At 40.9% G+C, this 25,555-nt stretch overlaps 1 protein-coding gene across 7 annotated transcripts in view; it reads left to right on the top strand.

Annotated features, from left to right (window-relative positions):
- AHCYL2 (adenosylhomocysteinase like 2) overlaps positions 1–25,555 on the top strand; it is a 219,764-nt gene that overhangs the window by 142,082 nt on the left and 52,127 nt on the right. Inside the window, exons 1-3 of one of the 7 annotated variants that reach the window (XM_017896262.1) lie at positions 8,640–8,683; positions 8,985–9,066; positions 20,482–20,593. In XM_017896262.1, coding sequence (XP_017751751.1) covers positions 9,010–9,066; positions 20,482–20,593 — 169 coding nt within the window. In that variant the 5' untranslated portion in view covers positions 8,640–8,683; positions 8,985–9,009. Of the gene's footprint in view, positions 1–8,545; positions 9,067–16,217; positions 16,508–20,481; positions 20,594–25,555 lie in introns of those variants that run through there. The other 6 variants (XM_017896264.1, XM_017896261.1, XM_017896263.1 and 3 more) reach the window with 6 other exon arrangements.

Raw genomic sequence — 25,555 nt, 5'->3', positions numbered from 1 at the left:
AAAAAAAAAAAAAAAAAAAAGATTAAATAACTAATACCTATAAAACATTAAGCACCAGGAAGCTATTTTGTCCAAAACTAGATACAGCAGAGCAGTACTCAACTGCCTGGTTTGAATCTCACTTCTTACAATAACATAACCTTAGGCAAATTACTTATCCTTTTTGTGCTTCAGTTTTCTCATCTGTAAAATAGGGATATTGAGTATCTATCCTATAGGATTACTGGGATAATCAAATAAATTAATGTGGATAAAGCACTTACTACCTGGAACTTATTAGTGCTATTTAAAATTTACTATTATTCAGTCTGAGCAACATAGCAAAACCCCATCTCTTAAAAAAAAAATTAGCCCAACATAGTAGTGTGTGCCTATAGTCCTGGCTACCAGGGAGGCTGAGATGGGAGGATTGAGCCCAGGAGTTTGAAGTTATAGTGATCTATGATCATGCCACTGCACTCTGTCTGAGAGAGAGAACAAGACTGGGTGTCCAAAAATAAACAAACACACACACATATATAAAATAACTATTATTGTTAACAATTATAGCATGTACATCCTTCTCTCCAACATACCCAAATCAATTTTCTCTTCTTATACGTGATGAATTCATTCATTTAAATCCATTTTTTATTCTTATACATGATGAATTCATTCATTTAGTCAAATCACAAATATTTATTGGGTGCCTACCATGTGCCAAGTACCACCTTTGTCTTTGTGGTGCTTAGAGTATAAGGAGAGAGGCAATTAAATAAGTACATAAAAGTGTGAGAAATGGTAATATAAGCACATGGGATTATATGGCAAGGGCACCAATTATGTGTATTGGGGCCATGGCATCAGAGAAGCTCCATTTAAGGAGAAAGGTAAAGGATAAGCAGGAGTTACCTGGTATGTGTTGGAGGGGAATTGAGAATAGTATTCCAAATAGAGGGAAGAACATGTGCTCCGTAGTATCTCTTGCAATCTGTCCTATCTTCTTCAGACCAGCTGTATAAAGCCTGACCATCATCATGATCTGTCTGAATCAGTGCTCTTCAAATTTGAATGTGCATATAAATCATGTGAAGATCTTGTTAAAATGCCCATTCTGATTTAGAAAGTCTGGAGTAGGTCCCAAAATTCTACATTTTGAACAGCTCTCAGATGATGACAGTACGGTTGGGACACCACTTTGAGAAGTAAAAGTCTACCTAGATAATTCCATTTATACATGCGATATCACTTCCTTGTTTATATCACTCCAGTTACTCCTTACTGTCCTCAAAATAAAATCCAAACTCCTTAGCATGATGACATACAAGACCTTTCATGACTTGGCCTCTGCATATCTCTGGAGCCTTGGCTCTCTAAATTCCCTTACCTTCCCACTCTAAACGAAAGCACACATAGGCATATGCATGCACACACAGACACACACACACACACGTCTTTCAAAATTTATAGATTAGCTGTAATTTCCTTCAGTAGACATTTCTAGTTCCTGGTCTAGGTTAAGAATTACACGAATTACTGAATAATCCTCCAGACTGATCTCTATCACAGTACATGTCAGCATTGATACTATAATTGATCATTTGTCTCTTTCCACACTAGTACTGCAAGCAATCTAAGGACAGAAGTTATATGTCTTATTTTTGTATTCCAAGTCCCTAACACAGTAAACAACCCATGAATATGTGCTAGATGAATATATGATTTAAAGAGTAGTGACTGGGCGTGGTGGCTCTTGCCTATAATCCCAGCACTTTGGGAGGCTGAGGCGGGCAGATCACCTGAGGTCGGGAGTTCAAGACCAGCCTGACCAAAATGGAGAAACTCTGTCTCTACTAAAAATATAAAATTAGCCAAGTGTGGTGGTACATGCCTGTAATCCCAGCTACTCAGGAAGGCTGAGGCAGGAGGATCACTTGAACCCAGGAGGCAGAGGTTGCAGTGAGCCAAGATCATGCTATTGCACTCCAGCCTGGGCAACAAGAGCAAAACTCCATCTCAAAAGAAAAAAAGAAAAGAATAGCTAGCTAGCTCAGGGCAAAGCCTAAAATGAATTAAATATAGAACAGGTACCTGAAGAGTAAAAGGAAGGAAAAGATAACAGGGTATGAGTAAAAATTAACAAAACTATAAATAGAAACATCAGTATAACAAAATTATGCTTAGTATAAACTAAATGTACCTCCTTGCCACTGACTAATCCAGTGTTTCTCAAATAAACAAGTAATACAAAGATTACAGTATTCTAAAGCAGTCACCAAGCTACCTTCTCTACTCCCTGTTAAGACCTATAGAATCCAGGAGTGGAGTATGGACTTAAATTCTCAATTTCCCTGTCCCGGCTAATTAGAGCTCCACTTAGGTCAGGGTTCAGTTTGCTGCATAGTTAGCACCTCTAGCTAAAGCTGTTGTCAAAGAGAAGTCAAGCTTAAAGTTGAAAACTTGTTCTTAAACTTCAAAACAACAAGAATAAGAGTGGGAAGGAATTTGCATTCCGGGCCCTCAGTTTTATCACTGAGCTGGAGGTGCTGGTTAAATAATGAAACATAACGCCATTAAATGAATGTAGAAATGTACTCTCGCTATATTCTTTTTTAAAATAAACTTTTTATTGAAGCATAACTTAGTTACAAAAGTACACAAATAAAAAAGTTACAGCTTGATAAAATTTCAAAAGTTAACAAACCTATGCAATCACTACACAGACAAGAAACTAGAACATTCCCAGTACCCTAGAGACTTCTTTTTTTTTTTTTTTTTTTTTTTTTTTTTTTTGAGAAGGAGTCTCACTCTGTCACCCAGGCTGGAGTGCAGTGGCCAGATCTCAGCTCACTGCAAACTCCGCCTCCCGGGTTTACGCCATTCTCCTGCCTCAGCCTCCCGAGTAGCTGGGACTACAGGCGCCCGCCACCTCGCCCGGCTAGTTTTTTGTATTTTTTAGTAGAGACGGGGTTTCACCATGTTAGCCAGGATGGTCTTGATCTCCTGACCTCGTGATCCGCCCGTCTCGGCCTCCCAAAGTGCTGGGATTACAGGCTTGAGCCACCGCGCCCGGCCCCTAGAGACTTCTTATAGGTGGCCTATCAGTTGTTACCCTCACTCCTCCCCAAAGGTAATCTCTGTCCTGACTCTTATCACCACTGATCAGTTCTGCCTATTTTTGAAACCAATATAAACATTATAAAATATTTATTCTTGTGTCTTTTTTTTTCTGCTTAATGTATTTTTAAGAATTGTCCAAGTTTGTTGCACTTACTAGAAGTTTTATTTGTATTGTGGGAAAGTATCCCATTGCATGAACGGCCAGAATTTATTGAATCCATTTTTTGTGTTTATGGACTTTTTGGTTGTTTTCAGCATGGGGACTATAAAAATTAATGTTGCTATGATCATTCTTGTATGTCTTTCAGTACCCATATGAAAATACTTCTACTGGATATATATCTAGAAGTGGAACTGCTAGGTTATGGGATATGCATATGTTCAGCTAGATAATGTCAAACAATTTTCCAAAATACTTGTTCTAGTTTATATTCCTACCAGCAAGATATCAGTATTCCAGTTGCTTCACATCCTTTGGTCTCTGTCGTTTTAGCCTTTCTAGATAATGGTGTCACATTGTGGTTTTCATCTATATCTTACCACCACCACTACCATTACCAATACAACCACTTAAAAAAAATTGTGGTAAATGTACATAAGATTTGCCACTTTAACCATCTTTAAGTAAACAGTTCAGTGGCATTAAGTGCATTCACATTGTTGTGCAACCATCACCACCATCCATCTCCAAAACTTTTTCATTATCTCAAACTGCGACTCTATACCCATTAAACAACAATTCCTGATTCTCCCTTCCCTCCAGCCCCTGGTAACCACTGCTCTACCTTCTGTGTCTATGAATTTGACTACAACAGAAAGCTGCAGGAGCCGATACAGTTTGCATAACTTTTTTTTTTGAAGTTGCCAACTCCTCACCTACATGTTAAGGGTAATATAATCATATGCAGTGGTCTCACTCCTGCCCTGGCTATAGGTGTGTCTTCTAAGGCACATTATGGTAAAGTGGAATTATATTGGAAACAAATGTATAACTAGTACTTATACCTATTCCTTATGCCTTACACAGTCCTTGTCAGTTAATAGGCCTTCAGTTCTCAAATGTAATAGCTACTATTTTATTTCCATTTCAGAATTGTTGCAGAAAGATGTAGTGAGGTTGCAGTGTTCAAATAGTCTATTTTAGTTAAAACCTACAGTAAGGAAACAAAAAAGTCATAACTAAAAACAACACTTAGTTTAGCCTGCCAAAGTGATATATTTCACTTGTGTTTATTCTTTTATTTATTTATTGGAGATAGAGTCTTTGCTATGTTGCCCAGGCTGGAGAGCAGTGGCACAATGTCCGCTCACCACAACCTCTGCCTCCCGTGTTCAAGCAATTCTCCCTGCCTCAGCCTCCTGAGTAGCTGGGATTACAGACACCCGCCAGCACGCCCAGCTAATTTTTGTGTTTTTAGTAGAGACAAGTTTCACCATGTTCGCCAGGCTGTTCTCAAACTCCTGGCCTTAGGTGATCCACCCACCTTGGCCTCCGAAAGTGCTGGGATTACAGGCATGAGCTGCCATGCCTGGCCTATTCTTTTATTTTTAATCTTGTTTCTCTAAAAGTCATTTTCTTCTATGGTTTAACACTACCATGAAGGTCGTCATCTTCTATTTATTTAATAAATCATTACATAGAGAAAATAGGCTGGGCACGGTAGCTCATGTCTGTAATCCCAGCACTTTGGGAGGCCAAGGTGGGAGGATCACTTGAGATGAACTCCTGGGAGTTCAAGACAAGCCTGGGAAACATAATGAGACCCCTATCTCTACAAAAAATTTAAAAATTTGCCGGGTGTGGTGTTGCACACCTGTAGTCTCAGCTACTCAGGAGATTGAGGTGGCAGGATCACTTGAGCCTAGGAAGTCAAGCAATGATCATATCACTGCACCTCAGCCTGGGTGACACAGTGAGACCCTGTTATGTTTAGAATAGAATAGAATAGAATAGAATATTAATTTTTTTCTTTTACCTTTTAAAAAAAATTTTTTTTAACTTTAAAAAATTGTTTTATTTTTGAGATGGAGTCTCACTCTGTCACCCAGGCTGGAGTGCAGTGGCACGATCTTGGCTCACTGCAACCTCTTCCTCCCAAGTTGAAGTGATTCTCCTGCCTCAGCCTCCTGAGTAACTGGGATTTTAGGCGCGGGACACTGCACCTGGCTAATTTTTGTATTTTTAGTAGAGATGGGGTTTCACCACGTTGACCAGCCTGGTCTCGATCTCCTGACTTCAGGTGATCTGCCTGCCTCGGCCTCCCAAAGTGCTGGGATTACAGGTGTGAGCCACTGCGCCCAGCTTCTTTTACCTTTACTTTTTAAATTATTGTTGTTATTACCACACTAGCCTACACTATCAATATAATCTAGTAATTTTCTTATCACTGAAATATTCTAAGGGTTGGACTTCACTCTAGCCATAAAATAGACCTTTGGCCTTAATTTGTTCCAAAAGTTTCATTATAATGCAGATCAAAATGTATTACAATGGGTGCAGATCAAGCAATGGAAAATGGATTACATGTTCCTGCAGAGATAATATAATTAAGGACTAAAACCCTACTAAGGACTTATCATCAAATAAGTCATATAGCTATAGTCAGTAGTATAACTAAGCCCCTATAAATATAAAACAGTGTTCCTTCTTCTATAAAATGGACATAAACATATTGAATAGAGTATGCAAGTTGCCCCCAAAGTATAATAAAGTATACGTACAGCATACAGAAATTTTAAATTCGGTAATTTGCTAAGCACCTACTATATCCCAGGTATTGTAGGCAAATCAAAGTAGGCTAAGCCGCTGAAGAGCATGGAGACTAACAAGGGGTAACACACATACATAGGAACTATAATTTGAGGAATGGTGAGAATAGTGATATAGCCAAAGAACAATATTAGATGAAGGGGAGATTCCTTTTTTAAGGTCAGGTTTCATGGTAGAAGTATCATTCCTTTAAATATTTGAAAAAGTGAAGATGATGGAAGTGAAGGCAGAAACGAATGCATTTAGATTTGAGAAAATGACATGAGCAAAGGCATTGAGGTGGGAAAGAACACAGCATAATAACAACATAATTAAGAGCTACCATTAACCAACCCCTTAGAGTATGTACACTTTTAAAATCCTTGCGTCAGTCCTGTTAGGTAGGTGACTTATTATTTCCACCATACAAATTGGAAATTGGAGTTACATAGAGAGGTCAAATAAGTGGCAGAGGCAGGATTCTAACCTAACTCTGATTCCAAAACCACTGTTCATGGTCACCATACTGTAGTGTGTACATTCAAGAAGTAGCAGATAATACAGTCTAGCTGGAGGATAGAATAAAAATACACATTATACACACACACACACACACACATATATACACATATATATGTGTGTGTATTATATATATGAAGTGGATAGTCTTCTGGGAAAGGATTTGTAGAGGGTTAAGAGGAGTGAAAATGAACAGAAAGGGATAGACGAAAGGTTTGGTGGAGGAGGGCGCAGAAATAATATCCAACTGATTGCTCTGGGGACTACGGAAAAGGGGAAAATCAAAGGTGCCTGAGGTTTCATATATGGTTGCCTGAGGACAGTGGCATCACAAACACACATAGAAAAGTGAGGAGAAGTGTTGTTTGGAGGGGGGTGGGAAAGGAAAGATGGAGCAATAATTTTGATTGTAGACGTGTTGCGTTTAAAGCACAGATGAAATACACCATTGGCAATTTAGGCAACAGATGTGACTTCTCATTTTAAGAAGTTCTCTGGGTTAAAAAGAAGACCAGAGGACAATAACTAGAGGTTACTAGGAGCTAAGACTTTATCAGAGTTGACACTCTGGCTTCAGTGGGCCTTATCTTCCCTGCATCTCATCACCCTCTGTCCTGACATCGCTCAAATAGCCTCACTCCATAGCTCCTCTAAGACCACAGCTTCCTTTACTTCTACCCCTGCTCTCCACCCTCCCTGTGATCCCTTGATACCTCTGAATGCACCTGGTTCAACAGTCCCCATTTTCACCTGCCTTTCTCTCCAGTCAAACCTCTGGCCATTCATTTGAATTCTGCCCTCTCTGGCATCTTACAGTACCTCTTCCGTAGATATTACCTTCCTCCCCTCCATTCCAAATCCAAAGGACCATCCTCTTAACTAGTGAAGGCCTTACAGGGAAATGAACTGTGAACTCCAAACATCTGAGACAGGTCTCGGTTAATTTAGAAAGCTTATTTTGCCAAGGTTGAGGATATGCACTCAAGACACAGCCTCAGGTGGTCCTAATGACATGTGCCCAAGGTGGTCAGAGCACAGTTTGGTTTTATACATTTTAGGGGGACAGGAGACATCAATCAACATATGTATGATGAACACTGGTTCAGTCTGGAAAGGCAAGACATCTGGAAGCAGGAAGGGGGCTTCCAGGTCATGGGTAGATAAGAGACAAATGGTTGCATTCTTTTGAGTTTCTGATTAGCCTCTTCAAAGGAGGCAATCAGATGTGCATTCATCTCAGTGAGCAGAGGGGTGATTTTGAATAGAATCGGAGGCAGGTTTGCCCTAAGCAGGTCCGGCTTGACTTTTCCCTTTGGCTTAGTGATTTTGAGGGCCCAAGATGTTTTCCTTTCACAGAACCTATAATCATAATTATAATATTGTCACTGTTAGCTGTGGAGAAACTATCCTCTTCAATGGGAATTAACACTGTAAAGAGTCCTGGTCCTTAAAGGGACCAAAGCAAGCATATCTTGTTAGACTTCCTTTGTGCCTGAAACCTGTGGTACTCTTACTGGATAATATACTCTAGGAATGAACTAAGCAGGTGAGATAGGCTAGCTTACCTTCTTTCTAGTTATGTCTTATTTCCAAACTTCTGAAGTGTGCAGCAAGGAGGCAGTTGGTATGGAGACATAAAGCAGAAACAACTTCGGAGGTCCTTTAATGTGACAGTGTACAGGACTACTGCACTGGCATCCTGTTTCTTCCTGAAACCAGACCTGTGTGTAAAATCCAGCATTGGTTAGGGACTTTGAGGCAGCACTAGTCTTGGTTGGAAACCCTGGCTCTCCTCTAAACCTACACTGTGGTGGCTCCTGACTAGCCTCAGTGAAGCCACTTTGCAGTCAGCATCTGTGTCTCTGTAGCTGAGGGCCCTGAGGCCTTCGTGTATGTAGCACAGGGAGCCAGCAGAGGGAGCTGTCGTCCCAGAACTTTCTTAGAGCTTCTAAGAAGTTCTGATTTTGAAAAAGATCTTCCTAGGCTCCATCCGAACCTCCCATGCAATAAGACTCTAACTTGAGATATGTGACATTTTGGTGCCAGACCCCTGGTGTGAGCAGATGGGGAGCTTCTGCATAGCTGTTTAAACTTGAAAGCCCTAGGAGCTCTTGATTTCAAGGAAACGCCTGTTTACTGATCCAAAGCAAGCAACTCTTGAGAAATGGGAGTGCCTTTCTTACCTCAGTCTTTATTGATCTTGGTATCCGCACCTCCAGTGACGTGTCCTGAAGGGTGGGAGAGAATTCCTAAGTGCCTCACACACAGGGAAAGAAGGAAGTCCAACTAATGCTGCAGAAAGTCCCCACTGGGGAGGTGCGGGTAGTGTTTGGGTAGTATTAAACAGTGAGTGCCCTGTGAGAAGAGAAGCACAGTGCCTGGGTGCAGCACTTTGCATCAGCTCTGATTTTGAAATCAGAAACAGAGGCTTTGAAGCCGGCCAGTAAGGGGTTGTCAGTCAGTTGACGAATGCTCTTGATTTGAATCGGAGGCTGCTGTGAAAAGGGATGCAGCTTCTCTAGCCACTGTGAACTTCTGAATCTCACTAGGGTTGGGTCTGCTTTGGGGCACTCAGATAACCCCGGTATTTCCAAACCAGCTTTCCCTTTTGCTTCAGGACATATCTTACCCAAGCCTGCACTATGGAGAAGTGGGACGGTAATGAGGGCACCTCAGCTTTTCACATGCCTGAGTGGATGGTGAGTTCTCTGGTCGTTTTGTTTCTCCTTCTGTTTCTTGATAATGAGAGGCAACCATTTTTGCCGGGTGACAAGGATCACCTGTAAGAAGCTCCTACCAAGATCCGTGGTTGGAAAAAGTTATTCCTCTGAGTTCTGATTAGTTCCTAGGTACTAGGTCACCACTGTTTCTTAATTATCCGCGAAGCTGGGAAAGGTGTGAGAGTTGCCTGACCCGGGCTTGTTGCCTGGTTGTCTCTGGTGGGCGGGGGCTTTCCTCTGGCTGCTGGTATGATGTATGGGTTGTTTCCTGTGACTGTTTTGCACTTCTGTTTTCAACCTGACGCTTCATTTGTTTCTCTGGGGGTAAAGAAAAAGAACAATGATGAGAAAAAACAAAACAGAACTTACAGAAATGGTGCTCTCTCAAGTCTGAGAAGATTTCAAACATTTCCCACCCCTGCCTGTATTTTCCCTTCAGTCACATTTCCCTATTTTCCCCCCAGCTATCCTTTACATATATACTTCTCTAAGGCAGGAACTGTAGCCCTCTTGGTACAGTTCTTCAGAATACCATATTTGCCTGATCGGTAGTTTTATTATAATGATAATAAGGACTTATTTGTTCATAAGAACTAGCATATAAACATATTATATTGGATTGAATTTCAACTTTTAATTTAAAAACAATAACCATCCTTATGTTTCTAAATAGTTTCTTCTAGATTTAGCCTGATTTCTTACAACCTATACAGGTTTATGTTTACAGGTTTGTGTTTCCCCACTATGGAAAACTAGTTAGACTCTCTAAAACATATTTCAGGTTCTTTTTAGTGTTTACAGAATTATGGATTTGAAGAAATAACTATTGATAATGAGATAGAATATATAGTGGGCCTAACAAAGGCCCCGCTGAGGAACTTACATTTCAACTCATTGTTACAACTATTGTTTATTGTTTTGGGGGAGGTTTTTGCTGTTCTTAATGTTGTTTCAGAACATTATGTTCAGGTTTTTTTTTTTTTTTTTTGAGATGGAGTCTGGCTTTGTTGTCCAGGCTGGAGTGCAGTGGCATGATCTCAGCTCACTGCAACCTCCGCTTCCTGGGTTCAAGTGATTCTCCTGCCTCAGCCCCACGAGTAGCTGGGATTACAGGTGTGCACCACCACACAGGGTAATTTTTGTATTTTTGGTGGAGACGGGGTTTCACCGTGTTGGCCAGGCTGGTCTTGAACTCCTGACCTTAGGTGATCCACTCAACTCGGCCTCCCAAAGTGCTGGGATTACAGGTGTGAGCCACCACGTCCAGCCTTGTGTTCAATTTTAAAACATTTTGTGGAAAGAAAACTTATCCATCTACAAGCTTATTCCAAGTAATGTAGTGTTTTAGAATTAATGGAAGGATTTATTTAATACTTCTGATTGGGTTGAGTTTTTTTGAATTTCTTGCTACTCACTGATAACAAGAAGGGGGAAAAAGAAATTTGGTTTTCTTAGGGGAAGGTATCAAACTTTGATATTTCTATAAAGGAATATTACAGAAGAATTCTACTGAACATTAGTGTGCCAACTCAGAATCAATCAAAGTTTTATAGTAATTCTTATTTCTGTCATAGTCCTCATCGTCTTACAAGCTTAGCACATCCCCTCAAAGTTCAGTAGCAGCTCCTACTGAACTTTCACCCTATTTACCTTCTTTCCACTTATGTGAAAGGGAAAACTGCCCTAAAGGAGTTGGTGTGACCACTGCATAAGGGATATGATCTAAGGCTTCCCAACTTTTAGAAAACACTCTTTAAGAAAACACAGCTCTGTAGTGCTGTGTCTTGGTTGGAAATAAATAAATAAATAAATAAATAAATAAATAAATAAATAAATAAATAAATAAATAAATTTGTGGCCGGGCGCAATGGCTCACGCCTGTAATCCGAGGCAGGCAGATCACGAGGGCAGGAGATCGAGACCATCCTGGCTAACACGGTGAAACCCTGTCTCTACTAAAAATACAAAAAATTAGTGGGGCATGGTGGCAGGCGCCTGGAGTCCCAGCTACTCGGGAGGCTGAGGCAGGAGAATGGTGTGAACCCGGGAGGCGGAGCTTGCAGTGAGCCGAAATCCCACCATCTCACTCCAGCCTGGGCGACAGAGCCAGACTCCGTCTCAAAACAAACAAACAAACAAAATAATAGTTTAGAAAAGCACAGCTCTGCTCTGTTTTAATAAGGTATTACTCTCAGGAATTTCTTGGCCACTCTGTCTCTTAAATAGCAGGAAAATACCTTTGCTCAGTGGTTTGAACAGCAATAAAAAGAAATAGGGAGGGGCTAGTCTTCAATAACACGATTGTCTCATTTGCTAGCTTTTCCTTACCAAAGACTTTTGAGGCTTTCTTTCAGATACCACGTAAGTCATTGACTCCTGACTTGGTCTGAAAGTACCTCATTAGGCTGCTACTGATAGCCACTTAGCCAAGAAAGCTAACCTCTGAGCACCCTCCAGTGTATTGCCTATAGATTTCCAAACCTTACTTGTGAAATGTTAAAAGTGTCTTTTAATCCCTAAGAAAAAAACCCTTGCTCCAGCTCCCATGTTGGGCCAAAGTTTCAAGTTAAAGTTTTAACAAGTGTCTTACTCATGTTCCCATTTACATATTAGTGTAATGAAATTTCCACTGAAACTATCCCTGCCACCAAAGGAAATATGAGAAGCCTCTCAAATCTTCTTTCAGGAGAAAAATTTAGCAGAGAAGGTATATTACAACATCTCCCTTTTATTAAAAATCACCAGCAAAATGGGACTTTATATCCCTCAGAGAATAGGACTCACACTACATATAACAGCTGACAGTACTCACATCTCTGATTCCCAGCAGGGAAATAAGCCAGGATGAAGCCTGAAGAACCCCAATCTCAAGAACTGACAAGGTAGACTTTCAAGGTTACGTTCCACCAATCACTGGAAAACTTCTCCTGGCGCCTCTGCTCCTCAGCTGTTTTCATGTGAAGGATTTTCTTAGCCTTGTTCAGACAGCTTTACTGCTGAAAGGTTGGGGAACACATCCTTTTAAAGATTGTCTTTATTAATGTGTTTTACTTCCCCTAAGAGATCTTTAGTCCCTTCTGGTACTAACCTCGACTAACATGCATGGAGATCAGCAATAACTTTTTCTATGGTTCTACATTTTAATATTTCCTTCTCCTCCCACTCCAGCTCTCTGTACTTTTCCATAGGAAATCTGGTTGATTGACTTTCTTGAGTACCCAGCCAGCTTGCTGCCCAATATTCTTTTGGCTAGAAGTAATCCTTTTCATAGGTAAAGAGCTAGTTCAAGCCACTCATTTGGCTTGGAAGAGAGAGGTATTTTGAGGAATATCTGAACCATATCTACTTGGAAGTAGAGACAAAAACCTCCAAAGTATCTGATAAATGGTGGTTGGAGGTAGCTTGACTATAACTCTAGGTCAGGATTGGTGCTTAAAACAGAAAGCCATTTGAAAAACTGATGAAAACTATGGGCTCTCTCCCCAGGATATTAAAAATACAAAATTTGCATACTGTTGTAGGAGGTTCTGGACATCCATGGAATATAGGTTAAGCACATTTAATTTGAAAGAAGAGAAATATTAATATTTTAGACTTGTATATCAATATGTAGTTTTCAAAACCCTCTCACATTATCTTATTATCTCAGCATACATTTTAGATAAGCAAAGTAGAAATGATTATCCCCATTTTAGAAATGATGACAGACCTTAGAAAGTAGAGACACAGATATATCCTTTGTAGTATTTATGTACTTGAAAAGGAATTAATTGGTTTCTCTTGGCCTGAACCTCTTTAGGATAAATAGATTTTCTATCCTCTCCATGAATCCTGTTTTTCTTAATATGTTACCTATCTCTTCTTAAAGCCTTAGGTTATGGAAATCAGAATTAGACCCACTTATCTTTAGACCTTGTTTTGGGTGATCACCTCGGCAGGGCGCGGTGGCTCATGCCTGCAGTTGAAGCACTTTGGGAGGCCGAGGTAGACGGATCACCTGAGATCAGGAGTTTGAGACCAGCCTGGCCAATATGGTGAAACCCCATCTCTACTAAAAAGTACAAAAAAAATTAGCCGGGCATGGTGGTGTGCTTCTGTAATCCCAGCTACTCAGGAGGCTGAGGCAGGAGAATCACCTGAACCCCGATAGGTGGAGGTTGCAGTGAGCCGAGATGGCACCATTGCACTCCAGCCTGGGAGACGAGGGAAACTTCCATCTCAAAAAAAAAAAAAAAGAAAGAAAAGAAAGGATCACCTCATTGTATTCTCTGACCTTTCAAATAACCTTTACTTTTCTGCCTGTGAACGTGCCTCCATTGTTATAGCCATGATAGGATAGAATGGTTAGTTAAGAAGAGTCAAGAGAATCGGGGCTGCTTTACTCACACTTGGAGAAAGTGTTAGAGCAGTGGTTCTCAAAGTGTGGTCTTCAGACCGGTAGCATCAGCATCTCCAGGGGAGTTACTCAAAACACAAAATCTTCAACCAGAGAATTGGAAGCTGAAGAAAAAAATTTTTTTTAAATTACAAAATACAAAATCTTGGGCCCTCTCCAAACCTTATAATTCTAAAACTCTGGTGGTTAAAATCCAGCAATGTGCTTTAATAAGCTCTCCAGGTGATTTTGATACAGCTAAACTTTTAGAATTACTGTATTCTATAAAAACTTGTTGACTGGGCACAGTGGCTCACGCATGTAATCCCAACACTTTGGGAGACCGAGGTGCGTGGATCACGAGGTCAGGAGATCGAGACCAGCCTGGCTAACAAGGTGAAACCCTGTCTCTACTAAAAAAAAAATACAAAAAATTAGCCGGGTGTGGTGGCACACACCTGTAGTCCCAGCTACTGGGGAGTCTGAGGTAGGAGAATCACTTGAACCCAGGAGATGGAGGTTGCAGTGAGCTGAGATTGCGCCACTGCACTCCGGCCTGGGTGACAGAGCGAGACTCAGTCTCAAAAAAAAACCAAAACAAACCAACAAACAAAACTTGTTAAGTGGTAAGGCTTTTCCTGTCAGTCTCCTAAAATGTCTTCTGGTTATATTTGGTATAGAAATGCCAGTCCTTCTGGCTCAAGTTATCTGACTTCAGTCATTGGACCAAGGAGTTCCTTTTTACCTGAGTGAGGGAAAGGGGAACCAGCTTAGTACAAGTGGACTAAGGTGAACGTTCTTGTTAGGAGGAGCAGAAGTTTAGAGATTCATCAAGCAAGCAAGTGATCTGTCTTACTTTGTGAAATTATGAGTAAGAGATCAGAATTGCTGTGGGTGATGGCGAACATTCATATAAGAGTAATTTTAAATTAAGTAAATTTAAAGATAAAAGGAATGATTTGGGACTAGTACACCTAGGACTAGGACCTTTGGTCTTCTGACTTATATTATAAGGCATGGTATAGTAAGCAGATAGAGCTTTGGCTCTAGCATAAGCACAGGCTCAAATTCCATTCCCATCACTTACTTGCTGTGAGACCTTGGACAAATCATTTGTTCTCTCAGAGTTACACTTTCCCACTTTGTCAAGTGAGAATAATACTGCCTACTTCTTAAGGTTCTTGTACAAATTAATAGAAGTAACATATACATAGAACTGTGAATATAGGCACTTACCGAACTTTTCTCTTCCAGAGATGTCAATAAGCAGTATGCAATATGACCTTCTCTCTCTAAATAAAGATTATCCTTAAAAAAGAATCTGCTGGGCCGGGCGCGGTGGCTCAAGCCTGTAATCCCAGCACTTTGGGAGGCCAAGACGGGCGGATCACAAGGTCAGGAGATCGAGACCATCCTGGCTAACATGGTGAAACCCCGTCCCTACTAAAAAATACAAAAAACTAGCCGGGCGAGGTGGCAGGCGCCTGTAGTCCCAGCTACTCGGAAGGCTGAGGCGGGAGAATGGCGTGAACCCGGGAGGCGGAGCTTGCAGTGAGCTGAGATCCGGCCACTGCACTCCAGCCTGGGCGACAGAGCGAGACTCCGTCTCAAAAAAAAAAAAAAAAAAAAATCTGCTGGCCGGGTGCGGTGGCTCACGCCTGTAATCCCAGCACTTTGGGAGGCCGAGGCGGGTGGATGACTTCAGGTCTGGAGTTCAAGACCAGCTGACCAAAATGGTGAAACCCCATCTCTAGTAAAAATAGAAAAAAGTAGCCGGCGTGGTGGCACATGCCTGTAATCCGAGCTACTTGGGAGCCTGAGGTAGGAGAATCACTTGAACTCGGAAGGTGGAGGTTACAGTGAGCCGAGATCGTGTCATTGCACTCCAGCCTGGGCAAAAAGAGCAAAACTCCGTTTCAAAAAACAAAAAAAAAATAGAATCTGCTATTTTATGTCCTTTGTTATGCTCAACAAGCAGTCTTTTTTTTTTTTTTTTTTTTTTTAAGGAAGAATTCACATCACTTTCCCCCCAATCTATGTACCAGACAGTTGAGTGTAGCTTTCTTCTTCACTATGTCTCTTTCAGAAATCAGCAAATAAAGAATGTGATTCTTTGCCCTTTTGCTTGAATATTTGGCATGTAATAAGATTGTTGTGATTCTGGGGACTGAGGAGATAAGAAACTTCCCTTTGTAGTCATACCTTCCATGAACACACATTTTGTTGAAAAGAGCAAACTCGGTCACCCTGTGCCAAATCAGCAACAATCTTGAGCTGGGCCTAGAAACCAAATGTCAAAATCTGTATAAAAGATGCACAATTCAGAGGAAAGCAGTGAACTGGGAAAATTGATTTCCTTGGTGACAGAGCTGAAATCAGTGTCCCCAGTCTGGCTAATCCAAGGACACAGAGAATAGGGTAGGGCCTGCCTGAGTACTTGGCACCATTAATTTTTTTTCTTACTCTTTTAATAAAGTCTCTCATTGTTTTAGTGGCTCTGTGGTTAATTTTTTTCTAATGAGACTAGGTTAACTAAAATCATCTGACATGGAAAAGGAGGAGGTAAGGTTGAAAAGGAACCTAATTAGCAAGTTAATTATAGCAAGCAAAAAAGTGCAGTGGTTATATAAATAAGCTATTGTTATGCGCATGCAAGTTGGGCCTTGTCAGGGGACTTGCCAAGGTTTAGAGGTCAGAGGATCCATGTAATTAGGTGTTTAGGAAAAAAATAAATAAAAGCAAAACAGCCACCAGAATTAAGAATGGCTGATGAGCCACTAACAGAAATGCCTTATTAAATTGGGGCTGTACTGCTGAAGGGGTTGTTGGAGCTGCTTCAGGGATTCCAAGGAAGAGTAGTCTCCCACTCCCCAGCCCCAAAAGCTGGCTGGAACCAGAGCCAACAGAATTGCTGATGAGGAAAGTTTAAAGGCCTGATCACAAGGGTCCCTGGACCACAGAGGTGGCAGTGGGGCTGGTAATGTCACTATGCTGGGCAGCAAGAAGAAATACATTGTTAATGGCAACTCTGGGATTAAGGCCCAGGTGAGGCTAAGCTCTTATTTACCAGTCTTGCCGCTGCTATAGCCATTATTGTAAAAAGCCAGCTGCTTATACTCTTTTTCCCCTCCTTTCCTGCTTTCATCCCTCCCTCTGGTGTAAGGTGAACTACTCCTCTTTTAACAGTCTCTTTTCCTCCTTTGCCTTAATGCCTGTTGGAATTAGGCAATTCTCTCTCATATGGAAAAGGAGGATTTCTTTAAAAGACCCTGGTTCCAGACAAGGTAGGAAAGTTAGGGGTATAATCTACTAAGGTACCACAATTGGGGTGGGCAGATTACAAAACCAATCCATTACAAAATGGACTGTTGAGTGAAGAATATATTGGTGTTTAATTATTGAGAGGAGGTAGACACCAGGGAGCCACTTAATTCATGTTCTGGTTGTCAGAGAAAGATACTTGTTTCTTGGGGAAAATTGTATAACTTATATTTAAGTGGTTAATCTTGCTCTAATATTTTTCTGTCTTAAAGAAACTTGACTTCAGTGTCTAACCAATAAGCAAGGTTTTAGAACCCTATGTTCTAAGTGGATAAAGCCTTGCACAACCCAGTCTTCTTTAGTACTAAAAGATAGCATGAACTTGTCCCAGGAAGGAGGGATTACTGTAAATAGAAAACATTATAGAGAACACAGCTCAGCTCAGAGAAACTGGTTTGAGATGATAATGCAGGTAGATAGCTATACGGTTTATTCACCCCGATCCTACAATCTAGGGAATAAGAGTGACTGGCCCCCTCTAGTGGTGTGTGTACATGGTGTGTGTGCATATGCACCCACATGTGCATGTACGCAGGTGTGAGGTTGTGTTGAGCATCTGAAACAGGATTTATCTATTCTTCTTTAAAGGGGACACTGGAAAAGTTAGTGACTCAGGGTGACCTTTGAAGAGTTCCATTATTATTCCTTTTCCTAGACGGGCTTCTAAAAAAGAATAAAGACGTGACTGTTTTGAACAAGGTTGGTGAAATGGAAGCCAGAGTTTGCAGGCTGACTGCTATCCACCTCCCAGCTTTCCACCTTTCCTCTTCTTCTCAGCTGTTTTTGCCCTTAAAAATCATTTTAACTTTAGATTTTGTTTATGTTTACCATATTTACTGAATATTCAACCAAGTATAGAAGTGAAGATAGAATAGGCTACTTCAGATATATTGATTCAGCACTTGATTGAGTGCCTAGGATTTGTGCCTGAGGATATAAGGTGAATGAGAATCACAGCTTCTCCCTTTATGAGCCTATAGTTTATAGAGAATACAGGTAAGTAGACAGATAGTTACATTCAGTGTGATAAGTGCTGTGCTAGGAGAAATGCAGTACATGAAAGTTCATGTACGTCCTATGGGAGTACATAGAAAGGCACTTTATCTTTTTCGAATAAGTTGTTAGTTGAGCAAGATAATCATCTTTGTCATTTTTGTTTGTTTGTTTATGAAGAGCTTCTTATCTGATGAGTTTTCCTATTGCTGAAAACAATTTGCAAGCCCTAAAGCACTTTGCAGGCTTTATTTGTTGTTATGGCTATGAAAAGACTATGAATCCCCCTAAAAGGCAATGTGAAGCTAATTCAATTTGGCATTGGTCCCCTTGTCGCAATACTCAAGTGACTCATTAGTTACCTCTAACTGCGGGAAGTGGAGCCGTCAGTTCCTGCTTTCATTCTGGTGTACTGTATGTTCTGCCCATCAAGGAACCATCTTTTTTATCATTAAAGGTGGAGTCACTTGTCAGATCTTTGATCATTTTCATTAGACCTTCCTCTGTGCCACCTTGGATTCAGAATAGGCAATTATACAAACAGAGAAAATGAAAAAGTTATTAGTTGAATAAATTACATGAGCTTTTTTTTCCCCAAACAAGTATAGCTTATAAATGACCTTTGATTTGTAGAGTATTATAAAGTATCAGCTGAAACCTCCAACAATAGGAGAAAGATAAAATTGTAAGAAAATCATTATCAAATAATCATCAAAAATGCAACCTCCAGAGTATGATATGAGGTTTATACATATTCAGTAAAGTAATCTGCTCCTTCTATATCTGTTATAGTTAATGATCAATCTTACTGCTTTTAGGTATTTTATAACATCAAATATTAAAAAATAAATTAATATTTACTTACTAGCCAGGCTCGGTGGCTCATGCCTGTAATCCCAGCACTTTGGGAGGCCGAGGCGGGCGGATCACAAGGTCAAGAGATCGAGACCATCCTGGCCAACGTGGTGAAACCCCGTCTCTACTAAAAATACACAAATTAGCTGGGTGTGGTGGCGCACACCTGTAATCCCAGCTACTCCGGAGGCTGAGGCAGGAGAATCACTTGAACCCAGGAGGCGGAAGTTGCAGTGAGCCGAGATCACACCACTGTACTCCAGCCTCACTACAGAGTGAGACTCCATCTAAAAAAAAAAATTTTTACTTACTAGTATTGGAAAGCTAACTAATATATTTTAGAAAAACTTAAACAAATTAGAGTGGCTACCTGCAAGAGTTATGAGAGCATTGAACTGTAGGAGTCGGGTAGCGAGTGAATTTATTGAATTTTCTGCTATGTTTCAATTTACATGCATTGTCTCATTGAACCCTCTCTAAAACCTGTGAGGTAAGTACTTTTATCTCTGTTCTATTTATGGAAAAATGAGACTCACTAAAGCATCTTGAGCAACATCACACAGTTAATGAGTGGCATAGCCAGAATTTAAATGCAATTTCAGAATGTTCATTCTTAATGAAAAGCCTTTTTAAAAATTATTAAATCATACCATTTCCTGATATTCTTGAAACCTGAATGCAAGTCATTTTGCCTTCCTGTACCTTGCAATTTTCTCATCTAGATATATGGAGCTTACAAATATAATAATCTCAAATATTCTTTCCAGTTTTACTTTTCAGTGAAACTGTAGAAAATATTTCTGAATATGACTCAACTTTCTAAAAATTCAAGCAGAATATCCCATTCTCTATTTGTGGGGAGTGGGGTGTCACAATTTTATCGTAAAAAGCATATAGTCAAAGAGTGGGCCAGGCACACTGGCTCATGCCTATAATCCCAGCACTTTGGGAGGCCGAGGTGGGTGGATCACTTGAGGTCAGGAGTTTGAGACCAGCCTGGCCAACATGGTGAAACCCCGTCTCTACTAAAAATACAAAAATTAGCAAGGCATGGTGGTGTGTGCCTATAATCCTAACTACCAGGAGGCTGAGGCATGAGAATCACTTAAACCCGGGAGGTGGAGGTTGCAGTGAGCCAAGATTGCGCCACCGCACTGCAGCCTGGGTGACAGAGTAAAAGTCCATCTCAAAAAAAAAGAGCATATCAAAGATTTAAATTTGATTAGAAACATAGTAGGAAAAGAATGAGACATCGCCCGACACAGTGACACATGCTTGTAGTCCCTGCTATGTGAGAGGATGAGGTGAGAGGATTGCTTGAACCCAGGAGTTCAAGGCCAGCCTAGGCAATATGGAAAGACCCCATCTCGGCCGGGTGCGGTGGCTCATGCCTGTAATCCCATCACTTTGGGAGGCCGAGGCGAGCTGATCACTTGAGGTCAGGAATTCGAGACCAGCCTGGCCAACATGGTGAAACCCAGTCTCTACTAAAAATACAAAAATTAGCCGGGCGTGGTGGCGGGCACCTGTAGTCCCAGCTACTTGGGAGGCTGAGGCAAGAGAAACGCTTGAACCCAGGAAGCGGAGCTTGCAGTGAGCCAAGATCGCGCCACTGCACTCCAGCCTGGGCGACAGAGTGAGACTCCATCTCAAAAAAATATATATAAAAATAAAAATAAAATAATAATAATGAATAAAAAAGTAGTATTCTCTTCAAAGAGTCTTAACATTCCAAACGTAGGTTGATACAATCAGATCAACTGTTAGGTGAAAGCCTGTAATACAAGCCTTGAATTGCTGTCTCAAAATGGAGGTTCTTTTCTTCATATAACTAGGTTTCTTTTTCTTAGCAGATCCAGTTTGCTGACCAGAAGCAAGAATTCAACAAACGTCCCACCAAAATTGGACGTCGCTCTCTGTCTCGTTCCATTTCTCAGTCGTCTACTGACAGCTACAGCTCAGGTGAGTACTGAGCTGCTGTGGACCTAGCTGTTGAGGCTAATAAGTATGATCTCAATGGGCCCTCCTGTCTATCCAAGGCTGATTAAGCATGACCAAGACTGTGCTTTGAATAAATACTCTGAGTCAAAATTTAGACTAAAATTCTGGGTGGAATCTTTGGATTCCTCTTGGCGATTCCAATTGGAGCTTAATAGAGGCCTCCTCTTCCAATAGAGGCAGAAGAGGGTGATTAAGGAAATTGAATTCTTTAATATACTCAGAAGGGTGGGAATATGTCATTGATGACCTTTCCTGAACAGTATGTATATATATTTGTGGGTTTTTTTTTTTTTAATCCTTTGAAAATAAAAAAGTTCTTCATCCCTCCATCTGGTACTTGCAAATTAACAGGGAAACCTCAATTGCCCCAAGAAATAAGGAAGACACTGCAGCTAGTTCAAGCAAGTGAGCCCTTTGCCTTCTCCCCTAAGCCGTGACATTGGACTTCTTGTTACTCCTCCCATCCTTTGCACTGGCATTAATTCAAATACATGTGCCCTGGGACTGAGTTATCATTTAATGCCAGGTAAGCTGTTACTGTGTAGGACCCCTTCAAGGCATCAGCCATTTGTGCTAAATGCTGCCTAGTATGAGTCTGATTCAATAAGGAGTTAGTTTATTTTGCTCTTGTGTTGGCATGTGTAGGGAACTGAGTGCTTGCCCTAGTTACCTCTTCACATTATAAATAGTAATATTCATTAGAAAATTTTTATCATGACCTGAAATTTTATTTGTTCTTCGTACAAATAGGAAAGTAATATTTGTTATATAAAGTTGAAGAACAGTTGTTTGGGAAGCTGTAGCTTTTAGGCGGGGTAGATTATATACATTTTACATTTCTCTTTTTACTTTCCCCCCACAGTAACAGTGAATGATGTAAAGCATATGACATCACTTCCTATGGATTTTTATCTAAAGATACAGAATCTTGTACTACCTTTTTTCGGGGGTAGCACAAGATTTGAGATAGGGTCTCACTCTGTCACCCAGGCTGGAGTGCAAGTGGCATGGTCATAGCTCACTGCAGCCTTGACCTCGTGGACTCAAGTCTACTGAGTATCTGAGACCACAGGCACCCACCACCATGCCTGCCTAAATTTAAAATTTAAAATTATTTGTAGAAATGGAATCTTGCCACGTTGCCCGGGCTGGTCTCGAACTTCTGGGCTCAAATGATTCTCCTCAGCCTCCCAAAATTCTGGGATTACAGGCGTGAGCCACTGCGCCTAGCCGGGAAACCTATCTTATTCTACTGAAATAAGTAGTGTTGAAAATTCACGAACTGGTTAATGTAACTCTGGAAACCATAATAATTGTGAAAAATGTGAATTGTAAAATAGTTGTAACATTTTAAGCTGTGGGTTTCTGCATGTTATCTAAAGATTGATACTAAGTAATAATAATAATGTCAAATTTTAACTCCAGCTCAGTCTCTCCCTGACACACTAGATATACATATCCAACTATATTCCTGCAGAGGAAACCAATACCTGCCTTCCCACCCAACCCCCATAGGCAGGGAGTGTACTTTAAAACATATCTATTTACCTGGAAGAGAGTAGTGATGCCCTTGGTTTCTAAGTGAGCACATAGTGGCTTGGCATAGCTCGTTGGTGAATGATATGGACTGGTATCATCCTGGCAAACTTGGACCTTTTAGATTAAATTATATGAAATTACCATTTTTTAAAGTCAAAAATTGCCAACCTAATGTATCTATTTAATGATATTAAGTTCAGGTGCAGGAAGTCAAAACATCCTGGAGAAGAAAAAGAACTTAAAGATCTCATTCGGCTTCCCACTAATTGCTGACCTCTTTGGGAGCATTTTAAATCATAGGATGCTACTTACTATACAGATTTATCTCCTGATAAGTTCTTATATAATCCCTGGAATTTAAAGATTTTATTTAAAATTTGCTGGTTTTGGTTGCCTGATTTGGGGGTATCCCACTGTCCTGGTTACCGTCATCTGGACATATTTCAGATTAGGTATCATTTTAAAAATATTATGCCTATCAACATAATATTCTCAGTGGTCTGAACTAATCTACAGGAAGTGCTCCGTAAACTCAGTGCTTTTAAAATGAAACCCAGGCCGGGTGCGGTGGCTCACGCCTGTAATCCCAGCACTTTGGGAGGCCGAGGCGGGTGGATCACGAGGTCAAGGGATCAAGACCATCCTGGCTAACACGGTGAAACTCCGTCTCTACTAAAAATACAAAAAATTAGCTGGGTGTGGTGGTGGGCGCCTGTAGTCCCAGCTACTCTGGAGGCTGAGGCAGGAGAATGGTGTGAACCCCGGAGGTGGAGCTGGCAGTGAGCTGAGATTGTGCCACTGCACTCTAACCTGGACCTGGAGGACAGAGCGAGATTCCATCTTAAATAAATAAATAAATAAATAAATAAAATAAATAAATAAATAGATAAATAAAATAAAATGAAACCCAGACTGTTTGTTTCTTTAGCAGCTGCATCACATGCACTGTTACTTTGTTTTGTTTTTTGTTTTTTTCTTTTTCTTTTCCCCTTTGAATGAATGGTTGTCAAGCCCTTTTAAACATTTTTTTCTTTTTCTTTTCCCCTTTGAGTGAATGGTTGTCAAGCCCTTTTAAACAAACTCTGACTAGAAATACCTACTACCTTGATTATTGGACTAGGAGTTAGGAGAGACCTAGTTTCTAGTCTTTGATCCATGTTTCATTTGTTGTGTGATGCTGGAAAACTTGCACCTGGCATCTTCATAACTCAGACAATGGAGAGTTATATACAATGATAGAAAAAGAGCTTCATGTGCATCGAATGAAAAGCCAAGAGTAATGGGACTGACTCACAGCTTTCTAAATAATAACAAGACATATATGCAAATGTGTATCAATAAGAACTTGGGACCCATTTTCAGCATACAGTATAATTTAAATGACGAGACTGGGCACAGTGGCTCATGCCTGTAATTCCAGCACTTTGGAAGGCCGAGACAGGCAGATCACCTGAGGTCAGGTGTTCAAGACCAGCCTTGCCAACATGGTGAAACCCCGTCTCCACAAAAAATATAAAAATTAGCTAGGCATGGTGGCACACGCCTGTAATCCCAGCTACTCCAGAGTCTGAGGCATGAGAATCGCTTGAACCCAGGAGACAGAACCAATGAGCTGAGATTGTGCCACTGCACTCCAGCCTGGGCAACAGAGTGAGACTCCATCTAAAAAAAAAAATTAAAAAAAAAAATAATAATTTAGGCTGGGTGCGGTGGCTTACACCTGTAATTCTAGCACTTCAGGAGGCCAAGGCGGGTGAATCACCTGAGACCAGGAGTTCGAGACCAGCCTGACCAACATGGAGAAACCCCGTCCCTACTAAACATACAAAAATTCGCCGGGCATGGTGGCACTTGCCTGTAATCCCAGCTGCTCAGGAGGCTGAGGCAGGAGAATTGCTTGAACCCGGGAGACAGAGGTTGCGGTGAGCTGAGACTGTGCCATTGCACTCCAGCCTGGGCAACAAGAGTGAAACTCTGTTACAAAAAAAATTAATGATAATTTAAATGACTATAGAAATTAAACTGGAAAGCCCCAAAGACTGACCTCTTCCCTTCTCAGTTTGTACTTTCTCCCTAGATGAACTCATTTATCTCATTGGTTTAAGTACCGTGTATTGGTGTTTGATTCTTATATTTTATCCCAGCTTAAATGTCTCTCCTGTATATTAGATTCATATATACAACTGCCTACTAGGTCCTTTCACTTGAATGTTTTATAGGTATCTCTTTTTATTTTATTCTTTTTTTTTCTTTTTAAGAGACAGTGTCTTGCTTTGTTGTCCAGACTGGAGTATAGTGGCACAGTCATGGCTACCTGTAGCCTCAAACTCTTGGGCTCAGTCAATCATCCCACCTCAGCCTCCCCGGTAACTAGGACAACAGATGTGTACCACCACATCCGGCTAAGTTTTGAAAATTTTTTTGTAGAGATGGGGGGTCTCACTTTGTTGCCTAGGCTGGTCTCAAACTCCTGGCCTCAAGCGATCCTCCTCCCAAAGTGCTGGGATTACAGGCATGAGCCATGGCAACCAGCCCATAGACATCTCAAACCTCCCATGTATTAAAAACTGAGCTCCTCAGTTCCAACCTTACCCATCTTCAGTCTATTCTCAACACTACAGCCAAATGTATTCTTTTAAAATAAGTCATGCCATATCATTTCACTGCCTAAAACCTTCCAGTGGCTTCCCAATCTCACTCTTAGGTAAAGCCTAAAGTTCTTACAATGGCCTACATTTCTGTTCACCTCTCTACTTCCCTAAACCTCCCCACTCCCCGAGATGTTCATTTCACTCTGGCCTTGCTAGCCTCCTACTGTTATTTTGAAACATGCCAAGCACTCTCCTGCTTCAAGACCTTTGTACCTGTTCCCTCTGCCTGGAATGCTCTTTTTCCAGATACATGCATGGCTGGCTACCTTACCACCTCCAGTTCTTCACCAAAAATCATCAACTTCTCACTGAATCCTATCCTGGCTACTCTTTTAAATTGTACCCAACATGGTGACTATAGTTAATAACAATGTGTTGTATTCTAGAAAATTGCTAGGACAACAGATTTTAAGTGTTCTCACCACAAAGAAATGATAGGAATATGAGGTAATGCATATGTTAATTATCTCTGTTGAGCCATTCCACAATGTGTACATATCTTGAAACATCATGTTATACACATAAATATGTACAATTTTGTCAATTAAAAATTCATTAGAAGCCGGGCGCGGTGGCTCAAGCCTGTAATCCCAGCACTTTGGGAGGCTGAGACGGGCGGATCACGAGGTCAGGAGATCGAGACCATCCTGGCTAACACGGTGAAACCCCGTCTCTACTAAAAATACAAAAAACTAGCCGGGCGAGGTGGCGGGCGCCTGTAGTCCCAGCTACT

Source organism: Rhinopithecus bieti, unplaced genomic scaffold (assembly GCF_001698545.2).
Source record: "Rhinopithecus bieti isolate Rb0 unplaced genomic scaffold, ASM169854v2 scaffold_26131, whole genome shotgun sequence".
Classification (NCBI taxonomy): Eukaryota; Metazoa; Chordata; class Mammalia; order Primates; family Cercopithecidae; genus Rhinopithecus; species Rhinopithecus bieti.
The sequence above is the reverse complement of the archived record's forward strand: the minus strand, read 5'-3'. Positions and strand labels throughout refer to the sequence as shown.